Source organism: Oncorhynchus mykiss, chromosome 23 (assembly GCF_013265735.2).
Source record: "Oncorhynchus mykiss isolate Arlee chromosome 23, USDA_OmykA_1.1, whole genome shotgun sequence".
NCBI lineage: Eukaryota > Metazoa > Chordata > Actinopteri > Salmoniformes > Salmonidae > Oncorhynchus > Oncorhynchus mykiss.
The window spans coordinates 36,946,263-36,968,726 of record NC_048587.1 but is presented as its reverse complement, the minus strand read 5'-3'; the positions used below and the strand labels follow the sequence as shown (position 1 = coordinate 36,968,726).

At 44.1% G+C, this 22,464-nt stretch overlaps 1 protein-coding gene across 1 annotated transcript in view; it reads right to left on the bottom strand.

Annotated features, from left to right (window-relative positions):
* Window positions 1-22,464, bottom strand: part of hpse2 (heparanase 2) — a 114,106-nt gene that overhangs the window by 33,811 nt on the left and 57,831 nt on the right. The window contains exons 4-9 of the mRNA XM_036960382.1: window positions 21,159-21,332; window positions 19,398-19,569; window positions 14,045-14,092; window positions 3,942-4,035; window positions 1,250-1,356; window positions 957-1,071 (exon numbers count right to left, since the gene is read on the bottom strand). Coding sequence (XP_036816277.1) covers window positions 957-1,071; window positions 1,250-1,356; window positions 3,942-4,035; window positions 14,045-14,092; window positions 19,398-19,569; window positions 21,159-21,332 — 710 coding nt within the window. The remainder of the gene's footprint in view (window positions 1-956; window positions 1,072-1,249; window positions 1,357-3,941; window positions 4,036-14,044; window positions 14,093-19,397; window positions 19,570-21,158; window positions 21,333-22,464) is intronic.

Genomic DNA, 22,464 nt, shown 5'->3' with positions numbered 1-22,464 from the left:
CCTAGCGGGGGGCATTCTTCCCAGAAACAGAGAATGGAACAGGAGAGAAAATAATTGTGTGCTAGTTTTGGAGCGGTCTCCCTAATAAACACCACCCATCCCTGCAGCAGCTAAATAAAGAAGTTCTCCACCAGATGCTGATAAATCATTTTTATGAACACGGCACCGCAGTAGCATTGTAGAACTGACTCTCTGTCTGGATCAAAGAGTCTTGGATGTCTCTATCTCGATCTCTGGCCGCCCTCTTCAATTTCCCCTAAATAAGTGAATACTCCTTCAGTCCTGGTCCTGGTGACCCATAGGGTGCAGGCTTTTGTTCCAACTTGGCACTAAAACCCTTAATTCAACTAATCAACTTACTGTATCATCTGGCAAACGATTAGTTGGGTGTAATGCTTGCCCTGAGCATAGTCTTGTACCCCTGATGCAGCAAAGTCCAATCCCAACAGCAGAGGGCAGTGGTGGGAACCAGGACTGGACTGCACCATTGCAGACAGTGCCGGAGGGGGAGTACCAGCCTTTTGCGTACCTACAGCTCAGGTTGCAGATCTGTCACCAGCCCAGTGCTGCACACAGAGGGGCACACATTTTGTGACGGGGGGAAGGGGAGAGTCGTGACACCATCCTGGTCACTGACAAAGGGCTAGGGTTACACAGTGATTCGCCCTCGCGTCCAGCCAGTCAACACCACTAAATGCCTTTCATCTGGCCTAATAGCTCCCACGGGAAAGAACGCTAGGTGCCACAGAGGACTGAGATGAGTCTACAGTAGCTACCCAAAGCCACACCAAAAAATGGACTAAGAGTAGCAATAGCTCCAATGAACGTTCCCTTGTTATCCAGTGAGAGTAGAAAGGAATGATTTGTCCAGTACTGCTTTCATGATGATTTTTATTTTATTTATTTTTATTTGACCTTTAATTAACTTTTATGATAAAGCAGAGTGTGAAACTCACCGGTAGTGGGTTAAAGTGCTGGTCTACGAGGTGTGTGTATCCATAATCAAAGAACGAGTGTCGCAGGACAACATCAATCCCCTGCACCGCTGCCATGCCCAGAGTGTTCAGCCACCTGAAATACACACACACACACACACACACACACACACACACACACACACACACACACACACACACACACACACACACACACACACACACACACACACACACACACACAAAGTGAGAGTAATGCCTAAGTGTGATGATACTTCATTTGACTGATTGATTTATAGGTTGATTGTACTTACAGAAAGCCAGCAGCATAGGTATCAGAGAGGTTATTGGTTCCTCCAGCCCACGCCGGACCTACTCCCCCCAACCACACCTTCTTACCAGGTACATGGCTATTCACTACCTGAGAAAGAGAGAGAGTGAGGAAAGAAGAGAGAGAGTGAGGAAAGAGAGAGAGAGAGAGAGAGAGAGAGAGAGAGAGAGAGAGAGAGAAAGAGAGAGAGAGAGAGAGAGTGAGGAAAGAAGAAAGAGTGAGGAAAGAAGAGAGAGAGTGAGGAAAGAGAGAGAGAGAGAGAGAGAGAGAGAGAGAGAGAGAGAGAGAGAGAGAGAGAGAGAGCGGAAACAGAGGAGACAGAGGAAAGAGAGGGGGCAAGAGAGAGGGGGGAGAACAGACAACAGAAAAATAGGGGATCAGATCAGAGAAAGAAAGAGAAAGGGGCTGCAGGTAGGCTAACGGTTAGAGCACTGGGCCAATAACTGTAAGGTCGCTAGTTTGAATCCCCGAACTGACAAGGTGACAAATCTGTTGATGCGCCTTGAGCAAGACACTTAACCCTAATTGTTCCAGGGTCGCGGTTGATTATGGCAGACCTTGGCTGTGACCCCACTGATGCTAACTATATGGACGGATGATCTCTGTGGTTACTTGTTTCTGTACAGGGTGAACTCTGAATTACTCTATTATGCAAAGTGTTTTACTGTCTTATTTACATTGGTCTCACCCCCCACACAAGCCTTTAGATTATGTGACACCCTGTGGAGATTGGACCTGGGAGTGTTTAGGTTACTGTAAACTTGGTATCGTTTGATTGGTCAATTGTGGTTGGTTTTGGGTTGGAAGGTTACACCTTAAATGGGATTAAATGCCTTTGTTCTCTCTCTCTTAGAATGCTGTTCATTGACTACAGCTCAGCCTTCAACACCATTATCCCCTCCAAGCTTGTCACCAAGCTTAGGACTCTGGGTCTGAACACCTCCCTCTGCAACTGGATCCTGGACTTCCTGACCCTTAACACAGGGGCCCCACAGGGGTGTGCGCTTAGTCCCCTCCTGTACTCACTGTTCACCCACGACTGTGTGCACGACTCCAACACCATTATCAAGTTCACTGACAACATGATGGTGGTAGGCCTGATCACCGGCAACGATGAGTCAGCCTACAGAGAGGAAGTCAGTGACCTGACAGTGTGGTGCCAGAGTAAGACCAAGGAGCAGATCCACATCGATGGGGTGGCAGTGGAGCAGGTAGACAGCTTCAAGTTCCTCTGTGTCCAAATCACTAAAGACTTAAAATGGTCCAAACACACACGTACAGTCGTGAAGAAAGAGCGACAGTGCCTCTTCCCCCGCAGGAGATTGAAGAAGTTTGGCATGGGCACTCAAATCCTGAAAAGGTTCTACAGCTGTACTACTGAGAGCATATTGACTGGTTGTATCACTGGTTGGTATGGCAATAGCACCGTTCTCAATCGCATGGCTCTACAGAGTGTTGTGGGGACAGCCCAGTACATTACTGGGGCTGAGCTCCCTGCCATCCAGGACCCCTATATCAGGCGGTGTGAAAAGATGGACCGGAAAATCGTCAAAGACCCCAACCACCCAAGATTATTTTCTCTGCTGCCACAGGGCAAGAGGTATCGGTGCATCAAGTCTGACGACAACAGCTTCGATCCCCAAGCAATGTAAATGATAAATAGCTAACAAATAGCTACACGGACCGAGTTTACCATGTATCTTTATTGACCTTTAATTTCAGTATTTGTCTCTATCCACATTCACAGGGCCCCAGACACACACACACACACACACACACACACACACACACACACACACACACACACACACACACACACACACACACACACACACACACACACACACACACACACACACGCACACACACACACACACGCAAGGTTGCTAGATTGAATCCCCAAGCTGAGGTAAAAAGGTAAAAATCTGTCGTTCTGCCCCTGAACAAGACAGTAAACCTTCTGTTCCTAGGCTATCATTATAATTAAGAATTTGTTCTTAACTGACTTGACTAGTTAATAAAAAACTAAACACTCACTCCATCATTTTTTCACTAACACATAATATGCACATACATTTATACTAACTCTACACACCCACACACCTGGATCTCTGTCCGGAAGACCTATTCTCTCTGCTCTTAACAGCTTCCAGAGAATCTCTCTCCTAGCATGGCTGCAAACCATTACTACTGGACAGCAAATGGGGAAACGCACAAGCACGTACAGTACAGCACAAACACGCTTGCATACACGCCTGCGCACACACACAAACTCACACACACAATAGGGCAGCACACATTGTTCTATGGTTGTTTTAATGTGCTTTGGTGGGTCCTCTCTTTTACAATAGACAATAATTGGGTATTTTCTATCAGCTCAGAGACTGTGACTATAGGTTGGTAGCAATTGTGAGCATGACAGATCGGTTCTTATGGCCTTTTCTTCTCACTGAGGGAAGTTACTGTTCCAGATCTGAGAGTTGAGATCCATAAAACTGAACTGGGAACTGTGCCCTTACAGAGGTAGGCCTATGGAGGGACAAGGCAGTGGGACAGGAGAGCACTGGTGCAGGGGTTGGGAAGAGACACGTGTAACGGAGGTGATTTGGTGAAGCATACTTACATAATGACTGACCTTTCCTGAGACCTTGTGTCAACACTTCCCTTTCTCTCACCTTGAGTACTTTGGTGATCTGTTCGGTCAGGGTGTCCAGCAGGCGTGTCTTCAGAAAGTCCTCTACTTTGGTCACTCTGCCATCCATGTAGTAGCTACAGACAGAACAACAAGACACATAGACACTTCAGAACAGAATACAGGCAACTTCTGATAAATGCACCCAGCAAATTCTCCAGTGTTAAAAAAACGAAATTAACATTGAAAGTGTTGTCTGTGGACCCATATAGACACCGGAACAGTGTTAAATTAACACACTACTTAGTGTAAACCCTTATTCAAATATTTTCCATGGTGCCTTGCCTTCAGGTAAATTGTAGAATTTACCACCCATGACTGAATTTGTTAGTGACAGAGACATGGTTGTCACATTCATTTTCAATCTTGTGGACTAAGCAAAAATGTTATAGTTTTACCCTAGGACAGGGGCATGAAACTCATACACATCACTCATGTGTGGTAACTCTACAATTTTCTCGAAAGGCAAGGCACTCTGGGAAATCTTTGAATATAGATTTACACTAAGTAGTGTGTTAATTTACAACTGTTCTAGTGTCTATATGGGTCCACAGACTCAACACTTTTAGTGTTGATTTAAAACTCTCAGTGTTTTTTTTTTTTTTTAACACTAATATCATTAACTGGTTATAATCTGACCCAAATGCTCTCACTACACTTTACACTTAGAGTTTGCACTTATCAAAAGTATCATTCTCATGAGAAAAAAAGGCTACGGTACACACAAACTGAAACTCTTACTAACGCTTCATAAGAAAGTCCAGTAATAAACCATTTAGAAATAGTATGTTCACCAATTAATAATCATTATTTAATATTAGCATATATGACCTATATTTGTACAATTTAGTAAGCTATATATACAGTATATATATATATTTTAATTTAATATATTTACAATGACGGCCTACCCCAGCCAAACCCAAACGATGCTGGGCCAATTGTGCGAAACTCACCTCATCCACTACCAATATGTAGCACCCACTTGGGTAATAAACAGAAAACCATTTGTGCCAAAACGCTCACCACACATCAGCTATCAGGTGGAGAGGTGAGGAGTGACATAATGATGTCTCTGAGGGGTCTTTGGCCTGGTTCGCTAACTACCTCTCTCCAAGAGTGCAGTGTATAGTCAGAACCTCTGTAGTCTCAGCCACTGCCTCTCACCAAGGGAATACCCCAAGGATCGATCCTAGGCCCCACGCTCTTCTCAATTTACATCAACAACATAGCTGAGGCAGTAGGAAGCTCTCTTATCCATTTACATGCAGATGATACAGTCTTATACTCACCTCCAAAACAAAGGTCATGTGGTTTGGTAAGAAGAATGCCCCTCTCCCCACCGGTGTGATTACTACCTCTGAGGGTTTAGAGCTTGAGGTAGTCACATCATACAAGTATTTGGGAGTATGGCTAGATGGTACACTGTCCTTCTCTCAACACATATCAAAGCTGCAGGATTCAGTTAAATCTAGACTTGGTTTCCTCTATCGTAATCGTTCCTCTTTCAACCCAGCTGCCAAACTAACCCTGTTTCAGATGACCATCCTACCCATGCTAGACTACGGAGACGTAATTTAAAGATCGGCAGGTAAGGGTGCTTTTGTGCGGCTTGATGTTCTTTACCATTCGGCCATCAGATTAGCCACCAATGCTCTTCATAGGACACATCACTGCACTCTATATACTGTAAACTGGTCATCTCTGAATACCCATTGCATAAAACTCTCTTAGGCCTCACTCCCCCATATCTGAGATACCTACTGCAGCCCGCATCCTCCACATACAACAGCCATTCTGTCAGTCACATTCTGTTAAAGGTCCCCAAAGCACACACATCCCTGGGTCGCTCCTCTTTTCAGTTCCCTGCAGCTAGCGACTGGAACAAGCTACAAAAGCACTCAAGCTGGAGTTATCTCCATCTCTTACTGACAGTTGTGGCTGCTTTGCAAGATATATTGTTGTCTCTACCTTCTTGCCTTTGTGTTGTTGTCTGTGCCCAATAATGTTTGTACCATGTTTTGTGCTGCTACCATGTTGTGCTGTTGCCATGTTGTGTTGCTACCATGTTGTTGTCATGTTGTGTTGCTACCATGCTATGTTGTTGTCTTAGGTCTCTCTTGTCGTGATGTGTGTTTTGTCCTATATTTATATTTGTAATCCCAGCCCCCGTCCTCGCAGGAGGCCTTTTGCCTTTTGGCAGGCCGTCATTGTAAATAAGAATTTGTTCTTAACGGAATTGCCTTTTTAAATAAAGGTTAATTAAAATATACAAATAAATATGGTAATTAGGAAGGAGGGGGATGATTTGGTGGCCATGATGGAAATGGGGCCAGGTTGGGAATTTAGCCAGGGCACTGGAGTTAACACCCCTACTCCAATAAGTGCCATGGGATTGACATGTGACCACAGAGAGTCAGGACACCTGTTTAATGTCCCATCTGATAAATGGCACCCTATGCAAGGCAATGTCCCCATCACTGCCCTGGGGCATTGGGATTTGATCTTAAGATCAGAGGGAAGGGTGCCCCATACTGGCCCTTCAACACTACAGTATTTAGATAGTTATTCACACACATTCTATTTAAATTACTTGTTTGGTTTCTCACTATGGGTAGCTTCCATCTCACTCTACCAGCCCATGTACCTTCCTGTTACTTATTCCCACCACAGTGGAAGAAAGGAAAGAGACTTTTGTGATTTGGTTAGCCACACCCTAAGCTAACATAGCTAGCTAACAAAGAACGTACATTCTCTTCAGCTAGCAGTGTGCTTGCTAAAGCTAGGCTACTAACACTTGAGGTGAATGCTAGCAAGGACTAGGACTAGCTGGCTACGCAGCTACGCATTGACTAGCACATGACTAGAACTAGCTCCTTCGCTAGCTTTCTCTACCTGCACGGTAGTATTCTTCTCTCACCTAGCTCACCAGCACCTTTACTGGCTAGGCTGACTGGTCCTACCTTCCGGTTTTGCGGTCTTGAGAGCCCTCTAACCTGTAGAGCAACTCCACCTTGCTGTGCTCTCCGGGTAACTGAGTGCAATTTACGACAGGCTTGTAGCCCACTTAGAGTCATGGTTACCACCTCCCCTTGCCAGGATGACCCAAGCCAGGCACGAGCTCCCATATCTGCCCCTGCGGCTCTGGCATCTCAGAGAAAGACTCCCATCCTTTCTGCTTTGCCTGTTTGGGAAACAAGCATGCTTGTGAGGCAGTCGACTACCCAGAGTCTTGTCTGCACTGCAGCACACTGTTTAAGGTTAACCAAAGAAGGAGACAAAAAAATTATCCTGCTCCGGGTACCCCCCACTCCAATCCACGTCTGTACCCCCCCAGGGTAGGCGACAAGCGCTCATCTGTACACATCTGGGCGGAGATGATTGACAACCTTGACTCTCTTCCCTTATTTAGCGAAGACACGATCTCGGGAGAGGGGGAGATAGAAGATGATGAGGCTCATGCTAATAGCAGCCTCTCCAACTTTGAGCCCGAAGATGGAGGAATTGAGTCCCCACTTCCTCCCTCCCAAACACCTGATGAGGTTGCTAATCCCATCCGGGAATACACGCTCAATGTCCCACCGGTCCCACCGGACCATTTGTACAGAGTGGAGGAGACTCCAACCGCAAACAGCCCTGACCAAACCTAGCATTCCGACAGTTGTGGCTTGCCTAAAGGAGGCAAAATGGTCCTGGGAAAAGCATTTTTCTGGTAGACTAACCCCTAATTGTTCCCCTACCCTGAACATGCATAGACGAGTTTCCAGTTTCCATAAGGCCCCTCCGGTGGAGCCTCCTCTGGCTAAACTACCTTAATCCCTCACGCAGTGCATCCCTGTTGGTTAACACCACCCTCCCGAACAAGAGGGAAGCTTTTGTTCATTTGTCATAAAATGTACATAACAGCAGCCCATTCGGTCAGAGCACCTAACATGTCCACCTTACTTACGGCTTAGCAAGTGAAGCTGCTGGACAATATGGAAAGTCAATGCACAGATGACCCTGCTATGTGGGAGAAAATCTGTGTCACCACAGATCTCAACCTATGTGCCTCTCGGGACACTGTACAGAGTTGTTAAGGTCAACGGCATCATGGACTTTACCCAGTACTAGGACATTTTAGCCAAAAACCTGGTTGCCTCTACCAGCAGACTGATATCAAGGGTTTGGAAAGATTCTCTATGAAGGAATGGTCTAAGATTCCTCCCAATGTGTCATTCAATCTCAGAAAACATTTTTTGAAAAAGTCTCAATGCCATTATCCTCGCAAGGTGACTTAGGTGAGGTATAGAAAGGTATAGAAAACAGGAGTGGCAATCATTTTTAACCCTATCTTTTAGAGAAAAAAAATTATTACTTGTAAAACAAAATCTCTTTCTCTGAGCAATTGTATTAGCGTAAAATAATATACAATAAAGCTCAGTACTTGAATTCTTTATTTTATACAGACAATTTTGCTCATCTTCATCCACGGCATTAATCCCACTGTATATGACTACTACCAATGCCACAGGCCGTTTTAAACCAGATAATTTTGGGGGGTTCAGTTCCTCTTTAATTTAACATTTATTAAATTAGGCAAGTCAGTTAAGAACATATTCTTATTTTCAATGACGGCCTAGGAACACTGGGTTAACTGTCTTGTTCAGGGGCAGAACGGCAGATTTTTTACCTTGTCAGCTTGGGGATTTGAGCTTGCAACCTTTCAGTTACTAGTCCAACACTCTAACCACTAGGCTACCCTGCCACCCAGAATAAAGATTCAGAAGATAATGTATACGGTGTTTAATATAGATAAATTATATGTACTAATATACTAATTATTATCAAAGTATTTTTGGAAGTACCTGATCTAAAGCAATCACTATTTACAGTTTATGAGAGCCATTAACGTGGTATGGGTTTCCATTGAATTCAGGTAGGTTTAGTCTATTAACAATAATGTCATCATGTAACTCTTTTTGGGGGAATTGACACAGTGGGTTTTGTCACATTTGGCAATGCTGCCGACAACACTCTACTTGAAGGGGGTATAAAAAAGACCTTTATGAAACCAGTCATAACACCTCGCAGTATCAGTTATAACAACCTTCATAACACATTTTTTCAATATCATTTATAAGGAGTTTTCAAAATATGTTAATTGTCATTTCAGAACAAAAGGTTAACAGTAACACAGAAATATATCTTTATATGTACATTTATTTAGAGATGTGTATTTTCACAGCCACAGTACCCAACCCCCAAAGTATTATTGTAGGAACACATATTTTTGGCTTAAGTTGGCAGAGAACATGCTGCAGGCCTAACATGACATTTACGATTGGTGCTCCAGGCCAGGACTCACTGTAGGCCAGGTACTCTGTTTGCTTCAGATCCACCTTCTTACTGTATGTTCTGTACTTATTAATGGATACGGGGTCAAATTGACACAGAACATCTACTGCGTATAGGCTTTTGAACATAATTGGAGGGTGAAGATACTATTGATCATTCCAAGGGCTGTTTACCCAGTGGCATCCTGCAGCACTGAAAGAGAGAGGATACAAAACACTCTATGCACACAGTAACTAAATGTGCTGCTCCTAGCCAGTTTCGTGAATAGTGTATTAGAGCACGGATGTCTTACAGCACAAATGGGCAACTTTGATGTGGGCCACAAAGAACATTTTGCACTTTTAAAGTTTGCTGCTTTTCTACTCATTTTGCCATGGGGCCGGGAGCAAAAATGTGCAGTTTTACAGTTAATTTCCTTGAATTTGACACGTTTTCCCAATGAGTGGAGAGAAATGTTTGCCGTTTTTAATGTGATATCTGAGTGAGCCCCCGATTGGTAATATCTGAGTGAGCCCCTGATTGGTAATATCTGAGTGAGCCCCCGATTGGTAATATCTGAGTGAGCCCCCGATTGGTAATATCTGAGTGAGCCCCCGATTGGTAATATCTGAGTGAGCCCCCGATTGGTAATATCTGAGTGAGCCCCCGATTGGTAATTCGACCATGATTGAAATGTTTAGCTGACATGGGCTAATTGACTGTCAAGAGAAAAAGACTACTGATGCACAACCACATTTCTAAATTGCACCTTGTGTATTCTACTATTCTAACTCTCAACAGTATTTCAAGGGAATTTCATTTTAAAAACTTCTTATGAATGATGAAGAATGAACGTATTATAAAGTTTGTTATGCATGATACGGCAACACGCATAAAGGTGTGATGAATGTCTTGATGAAAGTATGTATGCCCCCTTCAAGTAAAGTGTTACCATGTACTGTACATAGAGGAAGTTATTTGTGAAGTATCTATTTTGTACTAATGAAGACTTTATGTATTCTATATAAAGCCTTTATAAATTCTGTTTTTTTAAAGTGGGACCTAATTGTGGGAAAACTATCAAATCTTTTACCATCAAGGGTTACCAAAACTGGTAAAGCGCTACCAAACTGGGTTATGATACCATTTATGTGTGGCCAACTTTGTCAGACAAAAATACATAGTACACAGTAGTTTTGTAGGGAAGCTGTCTGCTGATCTGACTGCTCCTCTACCTATGGGAAGGATTAAAGCGTGAACACATCTGTAGAGAACAGAACGTATCCTCTATTTGGAATTACATTCTTTACCAAGACAATGATGAATCACCTTTCCTCACAGCAGTAGCTTTTCTCTCCTCTCTCTCTCTCTCTCTCTCTCTCTCTCTCTCTCTCTCTCTCTCTCTCTCTGGCTGTATCTATATACTGTACTACTCTGTCTCTTCTCTCTTGCTAAATTTCAATCTCTCTCCTTCTCTTTCTCATCTCAAATTCTTCCTCTTTCTCCCCTCTACAATGGTTCTCTCTCTGACTTGTGGAATGGTTGAGATGTAGATAAATACCAGATTTAGTCTGAGACGAGTATTAAGATGTCAGAGGGAAGAGCGAGAAAGTGACAAGAATTGGAGGAAGGCAGGGAGGGATCAGAGAGAGAGAAAAAGGAGACAAGTGAGAGAGAAAGAAGGAGACAAGTGAGAGAGAAAAATGAGACAAGCGAGAGAGAAAGAAGGAGAGCGATAGCGAAAGGGAGACAAGAGACAAAGGGTGCTATCGTGTGTATGTGTGAGTGTGAGTGTTTGTGAGGGTCTAAGCTCCACCAATGAATAAAATGTGTCCCTCCAGGGGAATGGGCCCTCAGGATTTACGAGTCCGGCGGGACAGTGAATAAAGTGTGGAGAGCAACACAAATCTCTGTTACCTTCCTGCACTCTTTGCTCTTTCTTCCTCCCACTGCTATCTCTATTTTCTCTACTTTCTCCATATACTGTAGCTGTAAAAAACATCAGTCCTCTTGCTGAGTGTTCAGTCTTCTGACTACATGGTCTCTATGTCTCTATCCATGGAGCAATACTCCCACTAAGCCAAGACGTGTTACTTGCGTAACCCTCGGTTCTCTGATATTATAAGTGAGATATCTCACATGAAGGGGATTGACAAGAGTCTCAGAAGCTCGAAGAACCAATCACACACGTCTGTCGGGAAAACAGGCAAGTCGAGGGGCGAATAAGGTGAGCCCCTCCCCTCATCCCCCCACTCGCCCACCCTCTGATCATTCTTGAGCATGCCGAACTTCCTCAAGTTCTTGCTAGTAGGGAATGTTGTAGTGCTATTTGGGTTGTTAATTAGATTATTTCTGCCATTTCAAGATTTCTTGTTTTTTTATTATTATTTGTGTACTTGTTGGACATTTTACAGCATTGTTAGGAGCTAGTAACATAAGCATGATCACTGCTATAACATCTGCTAAACTGTGTACGCGACCAATAAACCGTTTTTTATTTGAATGCGGTGAGACATCTCACTCATAATATCAGAGAACCGGGGCTACGCAAATAACCTTAAGTTCTCTTTCAGTTGTTAGTTTCGATTTCACATGAGGGATATGGCCAACTCCCGTATCACAGAATGCTCTCTGAAGCCAGTTAGTCTCAACGTACCAACCCTCAGAGGCCCCGACACTGAGGACAGTATACGCCAAAGAAGACGCAATGACGTCTAGCCGGTAGAACATCGTAAAAGTATGCAAGGAGATGCCCTCGAACAGTGCCCAAGAAGTAGCCATACCCCTGGTGGAGTGAGTCCTCAGGCCATCCGGAGGCTGTAACCCCTTGCTATTATAGGCCAATATAATAGCTTCCACAATCCGTGATAACCGTTGACGAGAGAGGCGTCTCTCACAAAACACACAAAGAGCTAGTCGCTCTTGTGCAAAGCTTTCATTCTATCCAAGTATATGAGCATTATGGGTACTGGACACAAACTGGGGGGGGAGGGGATAAAGTCACCCAACACAGAAGACAAGCGAAGAAAAACCTGCAATCGGCAGAGTAACCTCACAGCACACCTGTGAACAGATGAACAGGAAAACGGATCAAGTCATGCTGAGAAGAGCTAAGAGAATGACTGTTTGTGAGGAAGAGAGGTGAGATTGATCAAAAGGTGAGCGAGTGGCTCTTTATGATGAGGGGAGCTGCTCACATCATTTGCCTCTCGACCTGTCTGTACCCGACAGACATATGTGATTGGTCTTTGAGATGATGAGATTCTGGTGAATCACGCTCATGTGAGATATCAAAACAAATAATTGAAAGAGAACACAACCACACTATGAGGATGAAGACAACAGTAGGGAAGTGACAGGGGAAGTTCTGGCAGTACTGGAGAAAGAGAACATTGAAAACATGTACTGTAGGGAGGTGTATGTTAGCGTCAGCTTGGGAAGATATACCTGTTGTATATTTTTGTGTGTGTATGTGTGTGTGTGTGTGTGTGTGTGTGTGTGTATGCCTACATGCGTGCTTGTCTGTGTGTAAGAGGTGTGGACGCTTAGTGCTACACTAATCATCCCTAACCCTCTTACCTGAGCTCCCCCACAGAATGCCAGACCGAGGGAGACAACAGGCATGGTGAACTGTCTGGTCACAGATACACTCTAGCATGTGTAACACCTGTTTTGTGTTCCTAACATGTAACATGCTGTTCCATGCCAAATGACTCCAATATGTAAACTGTATAACTAAACCAAGTTGTTCAACACAATTCTAATATGTACCATCTAGAGGAAGCGCTGCTATTATGGATGAATTGGTGCAACTTTCTCTCTATAGAAAAACACAAGACCGAATCATTCACGTAGCATGTCTTCAGATCTTAGGCCAGGTTAGTCATCATGCAAGTGTATTTCACTGTTGGTCAAAGTGGCACCTTTTCAGAGCTTTTATTGGTTAAAAGTTGGTTTATAGAGGTCAGCCTATCTGTCACGCAGTCTGGCTAGCATAAAACCTAGTCCTGTTGTGTAAAGAGGGTAATTGGCAGGACATGTGTGTGTATGCGTGTGTGTGTGTGTGTGTAAGCATATGGTTTGACTTTGCCAGTGTGGGTGGTGCTAAACCTTCCTCTTCCCAATCCCTTAATTAGCCTGACCTTGGCCTTAACGAGACCCGTCTCTAGCAGTGTGGTGTGTGTCTGTGTGTGCATTTGTACGTGTTTGCGTGCATGCGTGTGCGTGTGTTAATGAGACAAATATGTGAATACCTTGGCACGAAACAGCAATATTCCCTTATTTTGAAACTACTGCACAGACTATTTTACTTCGTTCTGACAGCGATGCCATTTTTTTGCTCTCTCAGAATGTCAACCACAGTTCCTCTTGCCTGCCTGTAAAACAATGACCATTACAAACCACAACAACAGCCAGACATGTCTTTAGCCGCTCAGTCACTTCAAGAACGACACCACAAGTCAGAATGGGAAGGAAAGCAGAGGAGAGAGAGTGTGAGGGAAAATACCAAACTAAAACCATGCCATTCTTTCAGCAGCTGGTTCTCACTATAGCTTGTATTTTTTATAAAAGCCTTTAAAATATTTCTCCCTGGAAACAGTTTGACTGGAAACCATTTTTATTCTACTTTACACATTTTAAGAGGTTTTATGAATGAGAACGTGTTTATTGTTAGTATGATGATGATGATTATTATATAGGGAATGTGTGTATGATGCTAAGTGATACAGGTATGCAGATATAGGATAGAAAAAGGGGTAAAATACCTACTGTTGCCACGTTACAGCATCCACAACAGAACCAGCGTTCTTCATGAACCTGGGAATAAAAACACAAGAGATTCAGTTTACAGCATCCACAACAGAACCAGCGTTCTTCAGGAACCTGGGAATAAAAACACAAGAGATTCAGTTTACAGCATCCACAACAGAACCAGCGTTCTTCAGGAACCTGGGAATAAAAACACAAGAGATTCAGTTTACAGCATCCACAACAGAACCAGCGTTCTTCAGGAACCTGGGAATAAAAACACAAGAGATTCAGTTTACAGCATCCACAACAGAACCAGCGTTCTTCAGGAACCTGGGAATAAAAACACAAGAGATTCAGTATACAGCATCCACAACAGAACCAGCGTTCTTCAGGAACCTGGGAATAAAAACACAAGAGATTCAGTTTACAGCATCCACAACAGAACCAGCGTTCTTCATGAACCTGGGAATAAAAACACAAGAGATTCAGTTTACAGCATCCACAACAGAACCAGCGTTCTTCAGGAACCTGGGAATAAAAACACAAGAGATTCAGTTTACAGCATCCACAACAGAACCAGCGTTCTTCATGAACCTGGGAATAAAAACACAAGAGATTCAGTTTACAGCATCCACAACAGAACCAGCGTTCTTCATGAACCTGGGAATAAAAACACAAGAGATTCAGTTTACAGCATCCACAAGAGAACCAGCGTTCTTCATGAACCTGGGAATAAAAACACAAGAGATTCAGTTTACAGCATCCACAACAGAACCAGCGTTCTTCATGAACCTGGGAATAAAAACACAAGAGATTCAGTTTACAGCATCCACAACAGAACCAGCGTTCTTCAGGAACCTGGGAATAAAAACACAAGAGATTCAGTTTACAGCATCCACAACAGAACCAGCGTTCTTCATGAACCTGGGAATAAAAACACAAGAGATTCAGTTTACAGCATCCACAACAGAACCAGCGTTCTTCATGAACCTGGGAATAAAAACACAAGAGATTCAGTTTACAGCATCCACAACAGAACCAGCGTTCTTCATGAACCTGGGAATAAAAACACAAGAGATTCAGTTTACAGCATCCACAACAGAACCAGCGTTCTTCAGGAACCTGGGAATAAAAACACAAGAGATTCAGTTTACAGCATCCACAACAGAACCAGCGTTCTTCATGAACCTGGGAATAAAAACACAAGAGATTCAGTTTACAGCATCCACAACAGAACCAGCGTTCTTCATGAACCTGGGAATAAAAACACAAGAGATTCAGTTTACAGCATCCACAACAGAACCAGCGTTCTTCATGAACCTGGGAATAAAAACACAAGAGATTCAGTTTACAGCATCCACAACAGAACCAGCGTTCTTCATGAACCTGGGAATAAAAACACAAGAGATTCAGTTTACAGCATCCACAACAGAACCAGCGTTCTTCAGGAACCTAGGAATAAAAACACAAGAGATTCAGTTTACAGCATCACTGAGATACCAGTACTTCATTTTGGAATAAAACACAGACTTTTGATTAGTTTCATATGTCTTGGCTTCTTGACCTGGTTGTCAATGTGTGTGTATGTGTGTGCGTGTGTGTGATTCAGTGAGTGTGTGTATTTCTAACTGTTAAAGCCAAAGAGACACGTGAGAAACAAGACATGAGGACCGGGTAGTCTCAACCTGAAACTCTCCTTATTTGGGTCTGAGAGTCTTTCTGACATGTCCAGACTCTTCTGTCTAAACAGCTTGTCAGAAAGGCACTCTCACCAGTTAAAGATGTTTAGTCTTGGTTACATCTTTTAACTGACACCGATGTTACCCCCGTCCATTTGGCCTTTGTTTTCTTAAGCAGACAACTGTGGCAGACACACACACACACATGCACACACACCTGAGACAGAGGCTGTGACCGTGAGACAAAGTCAAACCAGGGGAAAGACCGGTCGGTCAAACCAGGGGAAAGACTGGTCAAACCAGGGGAAAGACCGGTCGGTCAAACCAGGGGAAAGACTGGTCAAACCAGGGGAAAGACCGGTCGGTCAAACCAGGGGAAAGACCGGTCGGTCAAACCAGGGGAAAGACCGGTCAGTCAAACCAGGGAAAAGACCGGTCAAACCAGGGGAAAGACCGGTCGGTCAAACCAGGGGAAAGACTGGTCAAACCAGGGGAAAGACCGGTCAGTCAAACCAGGGGAAAGACCGGTCAGTCAAACCAGGGGAAAGACCGGTCAGTCAAACCAGGGGAAAGACCGGTCAGTCAAACCAGGGGAAAGACCGGTCGGTCAAACCAGGGGAAAGACTGGTCAAACCAGGGGAAAGACCGGTCGGTCAAACCAGGGGAAAGACTGGTCAAACCAGGGGAAAGACCGGTCAGTCAAACCAGGGGAAAGACCGGTCGGTCAAACCAGGGGAAAGACCGGTCAGTCAAACCAGGGGAAAGACGGGTCAGTCAAACCAGGGGAAAGACCGGTCGGTCAAACCAGGGGAAAGACCGGTCGGTCAAACCAGGGGAAAGACCGGTCGGTCAAACCGGGGGAAAGACTGGTCAAACCAGGGGAAAGACCGGTCGGTCAAACCATGGGAAAGACTGGTCAAACCAGGGGAAAGACCAGTCGGTCAAACCAGGGGAAAGACCGGTCGGTCAAACCAGGGGAAAGACCGGTCGGTCAAACCAGGGGAAAGACCGGTCGGTCAAACCAGGGGAAAGACCGGTCGGTCAAACCAGGGGAAAGACCGGTCGGTCAAACCAGGGGAAAGACCGGTCAAACCAGGGGAAAGACTGGTCAAACCAGGGGAAAGACTGGTCAAACCAGGGGAAAGGCCGGTCAAACCAGGGGAAAGACTGGTCAAACCAGGGGAAAGACTGGTCAAACCAGGGGAAAGACCGGTCAAACCAGGGGAAAGACTGGTCAAACCAGGGGAAAGACTGGTCGGTCAAACCAGGGGAAAGACTGGTCAAACCAGGGGAAAGACTGGTCGTCAAACCAGGGGAAAGACTGGTCAAACCAGGGGAAAGACTGGTCGGTCAAACCAGGGGAAAGACTGGTCAAACCAGGGGAAAAACCGGTCAAACCAGGGGAAAGACTGGTCAAACCAGGGGAAAGACTGGTCAAACCAGGGGAAAGACCGGTCGGTCAAACCAGGGGAAAGACTGGTCAAACCAGGGGAAAGACCGGTCAGTCAAACCAGGGGAAAGACTGGTCAAACCAGGGGAAAGACCGGTCGGTCAAACCAGGGGAAAGACCGGTCAAACCAGGGGAAAGACTGGTCGGTCAAACCAGGGGAAAGACTGGTCAAACCAGGGGAAAGACCGGTCGGTCAAACCAGGGGAAAGACCGGTCGGTCAAACCAGGGGAAAGACCGGTCAGTCAAACCAGGGGAAAGACTGGTCGGTCAAACCAGGGGAAAGACTGGTCGGTCAAACCAGGGGAAAGACTGGTCAAACCAGGGGAAAGACTGGTCAAACCAGGGGAAAGACTGGTCAAACCAGGGGAAAGACCGGTGGAGGGAAAGGAGGAGAACAGAGAGGAGGAGTTAGAGGAGGAGTTAGAGGAGGACCTCCCTCGTAATTCACAAAGACTCTCTAAATCCAACTCATCAGCTCAGCTATAGTAAGTAAGAGTTGTATAGTAGTAAGTATTGCTAACATAAATGTTATAACTATTGATGTGTACCTACAGAAAAGCTCTAGCCAAAACATTGACGTCAGGCATATCTATTTTTGCAGCCTTTATTATACTGAACTAAAATATAAACGCATCAATTTCAAAGATTTTACTGAGTTCCAGTTCATATAAGGAAATCAGTCAATTGAAATAAAGAAATGAGGCTTTAATCTATGGATTTGTCATGACTGGGTATTCAGGTATGCATCTGTTGGTCACAGATATCTTTAAAAAAAAAGGTAGGAGTGTGGATCACTTATTATTTTCACTTATTATTTTGTTCAAGTGTTTTGGTTAATAAAGAATCATGAACACGTACCACGCTGCGTTTTGATCCGGTCCTCATTACGACAAGAGCCGTGACACAATGGGTGACATGTCTGGTGAGAATGCAGGCCATGGAAGAACTGGGACATTTTCAGCTTCCAGGAATTGTGTACAAATCCTTGTGACAGAGGGCCGTGCACTATCATGCTAAAACATTAGGCGATGGAGGTGGATGAATGGCACGACAATGGGCCTCAGGATCTCGTGACGGTATTCATATTGTCATCGATAAAACGCAATTGTGTTCATTGTCTGTAGCATCTCTGTGCATTCATATTGCCATCGATAAAATGCAATTGTGTTCGTTGTCTGTCGCTTGTGCCTTCCCATACCATAACCCCACCGCCACCATGGGGCACTCAGTACACAACATTAACGTCAGCAAACCAATCGCCCACTGGTTGGATGTACTGCCAAATTCTCAAAAAAAATGTTGGAGGGGGTTTATGGTAGAGAAATTTACATTCAATTCTCTGGCAACAGCTCTCGTGAACCTTTCTGCAGTCAGATTGTCAAATGCACGCTCCCTCAAACCTTGAGACATCTGTGGCATTGTGTTGTGTGACAAAATTGATCATTTTTGAATGGCCTTTTATTGTCCCAGTACAAGGTGCACCTGTCTAATGATCATACTGTTTAATCATCTTCTTGGTATGCCACACTTGTCAGGTGGATGGATTATCTTGGCAAAGGAGAAATGCTCACAAACAGGGATGTTAACAAATGTCTGCACAAACTTTGAGAGAAATAAGCTTTTTGTGTGTATGGAACATTTCTGAGATCTTTTATTTCAGCTCATGAAACATGGGACCAACACTTTACATGTTGCACTTATATTTTGTACAGTGTACCTAAGCATCCTAGAGGTATGCTAAAAAATGCTGCTCTGCCAAATACATATTTTTGGAGTGGAAAAAATCCAACATTTAACATATAACAAATCCAACAATGAACCTAACAAATCCACTACTTTTGGCAAGTCCCAATGGTGTGTCTAAGATAGAGGGGTGGAAATGTGTATAAGAGGACTAGACAAAGATTATCTGGTCTGTGAGAGAGAAGAGAGAGGAGAGAGGAGAGAAGAGAGAGCGAGGGGACAGGTGGGACATCGCTTGGCCACCTTATCAATCCACTGACACTCTATACAGCTGACAGCCTATTTAACTATACCAGGGCCTGGGACCATCAGACTGTAGGCTTCTACATAAACACTGGGCCTGTGTGTGTGTGTGTGTGTGTGTGTGTGTGTGTGTGTGTGTGTGTGTGTGTGTGTGTGTGTTGCTTAAATCACATTTCCAAAAGATAACTCCATACCATAGTTCAGGACCTTGTAGTGTGGCCATATAGTGACAACGGTGTCAGTGAAGCGACTCACCCATCGAGCAGCAGAATGGCGTTTTTGCGTGGTCGTCCAGCGTTCGGGCCCAAGAGGTGTGCTCGGCTATAGTAGCGTACAGACTGTAGTAACGTTCTCAGCAGGGTGTAGTCCTGGGCTAGCTGGGTACTGTTCACTGTCTGACCCATCATGCTACGGTAGCCATTAGGCTCTGGAGAGAGATGGAGAGAGGGACGAAATTAAAGGTCAGGAAAGTGATATAAACAGTATGATCCACCATTTTACAGCAACCATTCCACTCTGGTGATGGAGTGCAAATGGCAATCTTTAAAACAAATAGACATTTACTTCGATCTTCATTCAGGTTAATTTGTCAATACATTCTACCAGCTTATTTACCCAGTTAAATGGTGTTTCTGGAGAGCTTGACTTGGTCAGATAGTTTTCCACCTCCATAAGTGAACAGTAGAAACTTTTCCACACCATAACGTCACAGACCCCCTCTAGCTCAGTCTGCTGCTAAACACAACTTGGGCAGTACTGACATTTTTATGTTGTCCTTGAATGGAACCCTATGTACACAGTAATACAGAAAGACACAGAGTGTGTCAATTCTAACGCTGTCCAACACAAGCACTGTTAAAGAAGACACCCAGAGTGTTGTGGAGAGAGAGTGTGAGAGTGTAAGAGTGTGTGTGTGTGTGAGAGAGAGAGAGATAGAGAGAGAGAGAGAGAGAGAGAGAGAGAGAGAGAGAAAGAGAGTGAGGCAATGTCCAACATATGTTTCTCTCAGTGCCCAGTAAGTGAGTGTTAACTAAATTGTCATTATTGTAATGCTGCTGGAGGGAGGACTTGGCAGGAGAATGGGCCAAGATAACAGGGAGGTCCCCCACCTCCCTATTTCTATCCCTCTCTTTCTCTCTCTCTCCATCTGTGTTGATGGTCTCCACCAGAAGGAGGCTCAATTTCCCTCCAAAATAAAAACACAGACCCATATAGTTCCCCCCTGCTGGCCATACTGTTTGTGTCTGTCATATTGGCAGGTGTTCTCAGGTCAACGATGCACCACTGAGCAAGTAATCAGCTGTTACCTTCTCCTTTTTAAAACCACTCCATACTTGAGCATCCCGAAATACCCCCCACCCTCCTCTCTCTCTCTCCTCTCTCTCTCTCTCTCTCTCCCCCCCCCCTCTCTCTCGCTCTCTCTCCTCTCTCTCTCTACGCTCTTTCCCTCTACACTCTCTCTCTCTACTCTTTCTTCACTCTCTGAATGGCTTCTGTTCAATCATGACTTATTTTTCAAAATAAGCCCTGGTGCACCAATTGTAAATGTCATGTTAGACCTACAGCATGTTCTCTGCCAACTTAAGTCAAAAACGTATTCCTAGGATAATACTTTGGTTTGGTTACTGTGCCTGTGAAAATAAAAATGTCAGTGTAGAATGGATAAATACATATATATTTTTTTATGAACAATACTGCTACACTCATAAAGGTGTTAGAAGTGGTTTCATAAAGGTGTTAGAAATGGTTTCATAAAGGTGTTAGAAATGGTTTCATAAAGGTGTTATGAAATCCTTTCTAAAGGTGTTAGAAATAGTTTCATAAAGCTGTTAGAAATGGTTTCATAAAGGTGTTAGAAATGGTTTCATAAAGGTGTTAGAAATGGTTTCATAAAGGTGTTCGGGATAAGTTGTGTATACACTTCAAGTACAGTGTTACCTAATGTTTTATAATTCTACTGTATTAAATAGCATAAATTATATAATGTATAGTATATAATGTTGTATAGATACTGACCGTTGCCCAGTTCCCAGGAAATGTTGTATTTCTTCCCGGCGCTGTATTTGAGGAGGCTGAGTGCTGAGGAGGAGTTCCAGGAGGAGTCAGGGTTTCTCTGCTGGGCGTTGAGCCCCAGGACCAGATGCAGACCAGCACACTCGGCAAAGTTGTACAGTTTGTCTAAAGACCTGGCTGGGAGCAAACCAGACGCAGTTGTAACTTTGTTTCTTTTCAAAATATTTGAGGTAACTGTCAATCAAATTGTGGCCGGGCTAACTTTATTACAAATAATTATTTATAAACATTGAAAACAGATATGGGACATTTCTTTTCCAGTATGCTAGGTAAAACTAGCTAGAAAAACTGTGCCCTGTCTAACATCTGGACCTAACCCCTCCTACTATAGGATCAGTGGTGGTGGGAACTCCACATTAGATGGCTAGATTCATTTTTGACTGTGGGAATATATGTAGCTACAAACCTATCACAGATTTAATGATTTATCGAAACTAAGTGATCCCCGACTCTTTCTGAAAAACACCTGTTCCTAGTTTTAACCTTTAACCTCTTTAATCTGAGCCTGACTCATCATCTAAACTCTACAGTACTACAGTTCACTTTACCTAACCCCGTCAATCTGAGCCTGACTCATCATCTAAACTCTACAGTACTACAGTCCACCTTACCTAACCCCGTCAATCTGAGCCTGACTCATCATCTAAACTCTACAGTACTACAGTTCACTTTACCTAACCCCGTCAATCTGAGCCTGACTCATCATCTAAACTCTACAGTACTACAGTCCACCTTACCTAACCCCGTCAATCTGAGCCTGACTCATCATCTAAACTCTACAGTACTACAGTCCACCTTACCTAACCCCGTCAATCTGAGCCTGACTCATCATCTAAACTCTACAGTACTACAGTCCACCTTACCTAACCGCGTCAATCTGAGCCTGACTCATCATCTAAACTCTACAGTACTACAGTCCACCTTACCTAACCCCGTCAATCTGAGCCTGACTCATCATCTAAACTCTACAGTACTACAGTCCACCTTACCTTTATTGTTTCATTTATGTTTACTAAGTGATAATTTAATTGGATGATAATTCCAACCATACATAAAACCAGGCCTATACAACGCCCAGGGGAGGGCTTGAGGGTGTGTGTGTGTGTGTGTGTGTGTGTGTGTGTGTGTGTGTGTGTGTGTGTGTGTGGGGTGACGTGTCCTGATGGATATCCCAGCCTGCTGATGAAGACCAGGTGAAGGGCATAGCTGAACGGCAGCCTGCTGAGCAGATATGACAATAAAATAAATC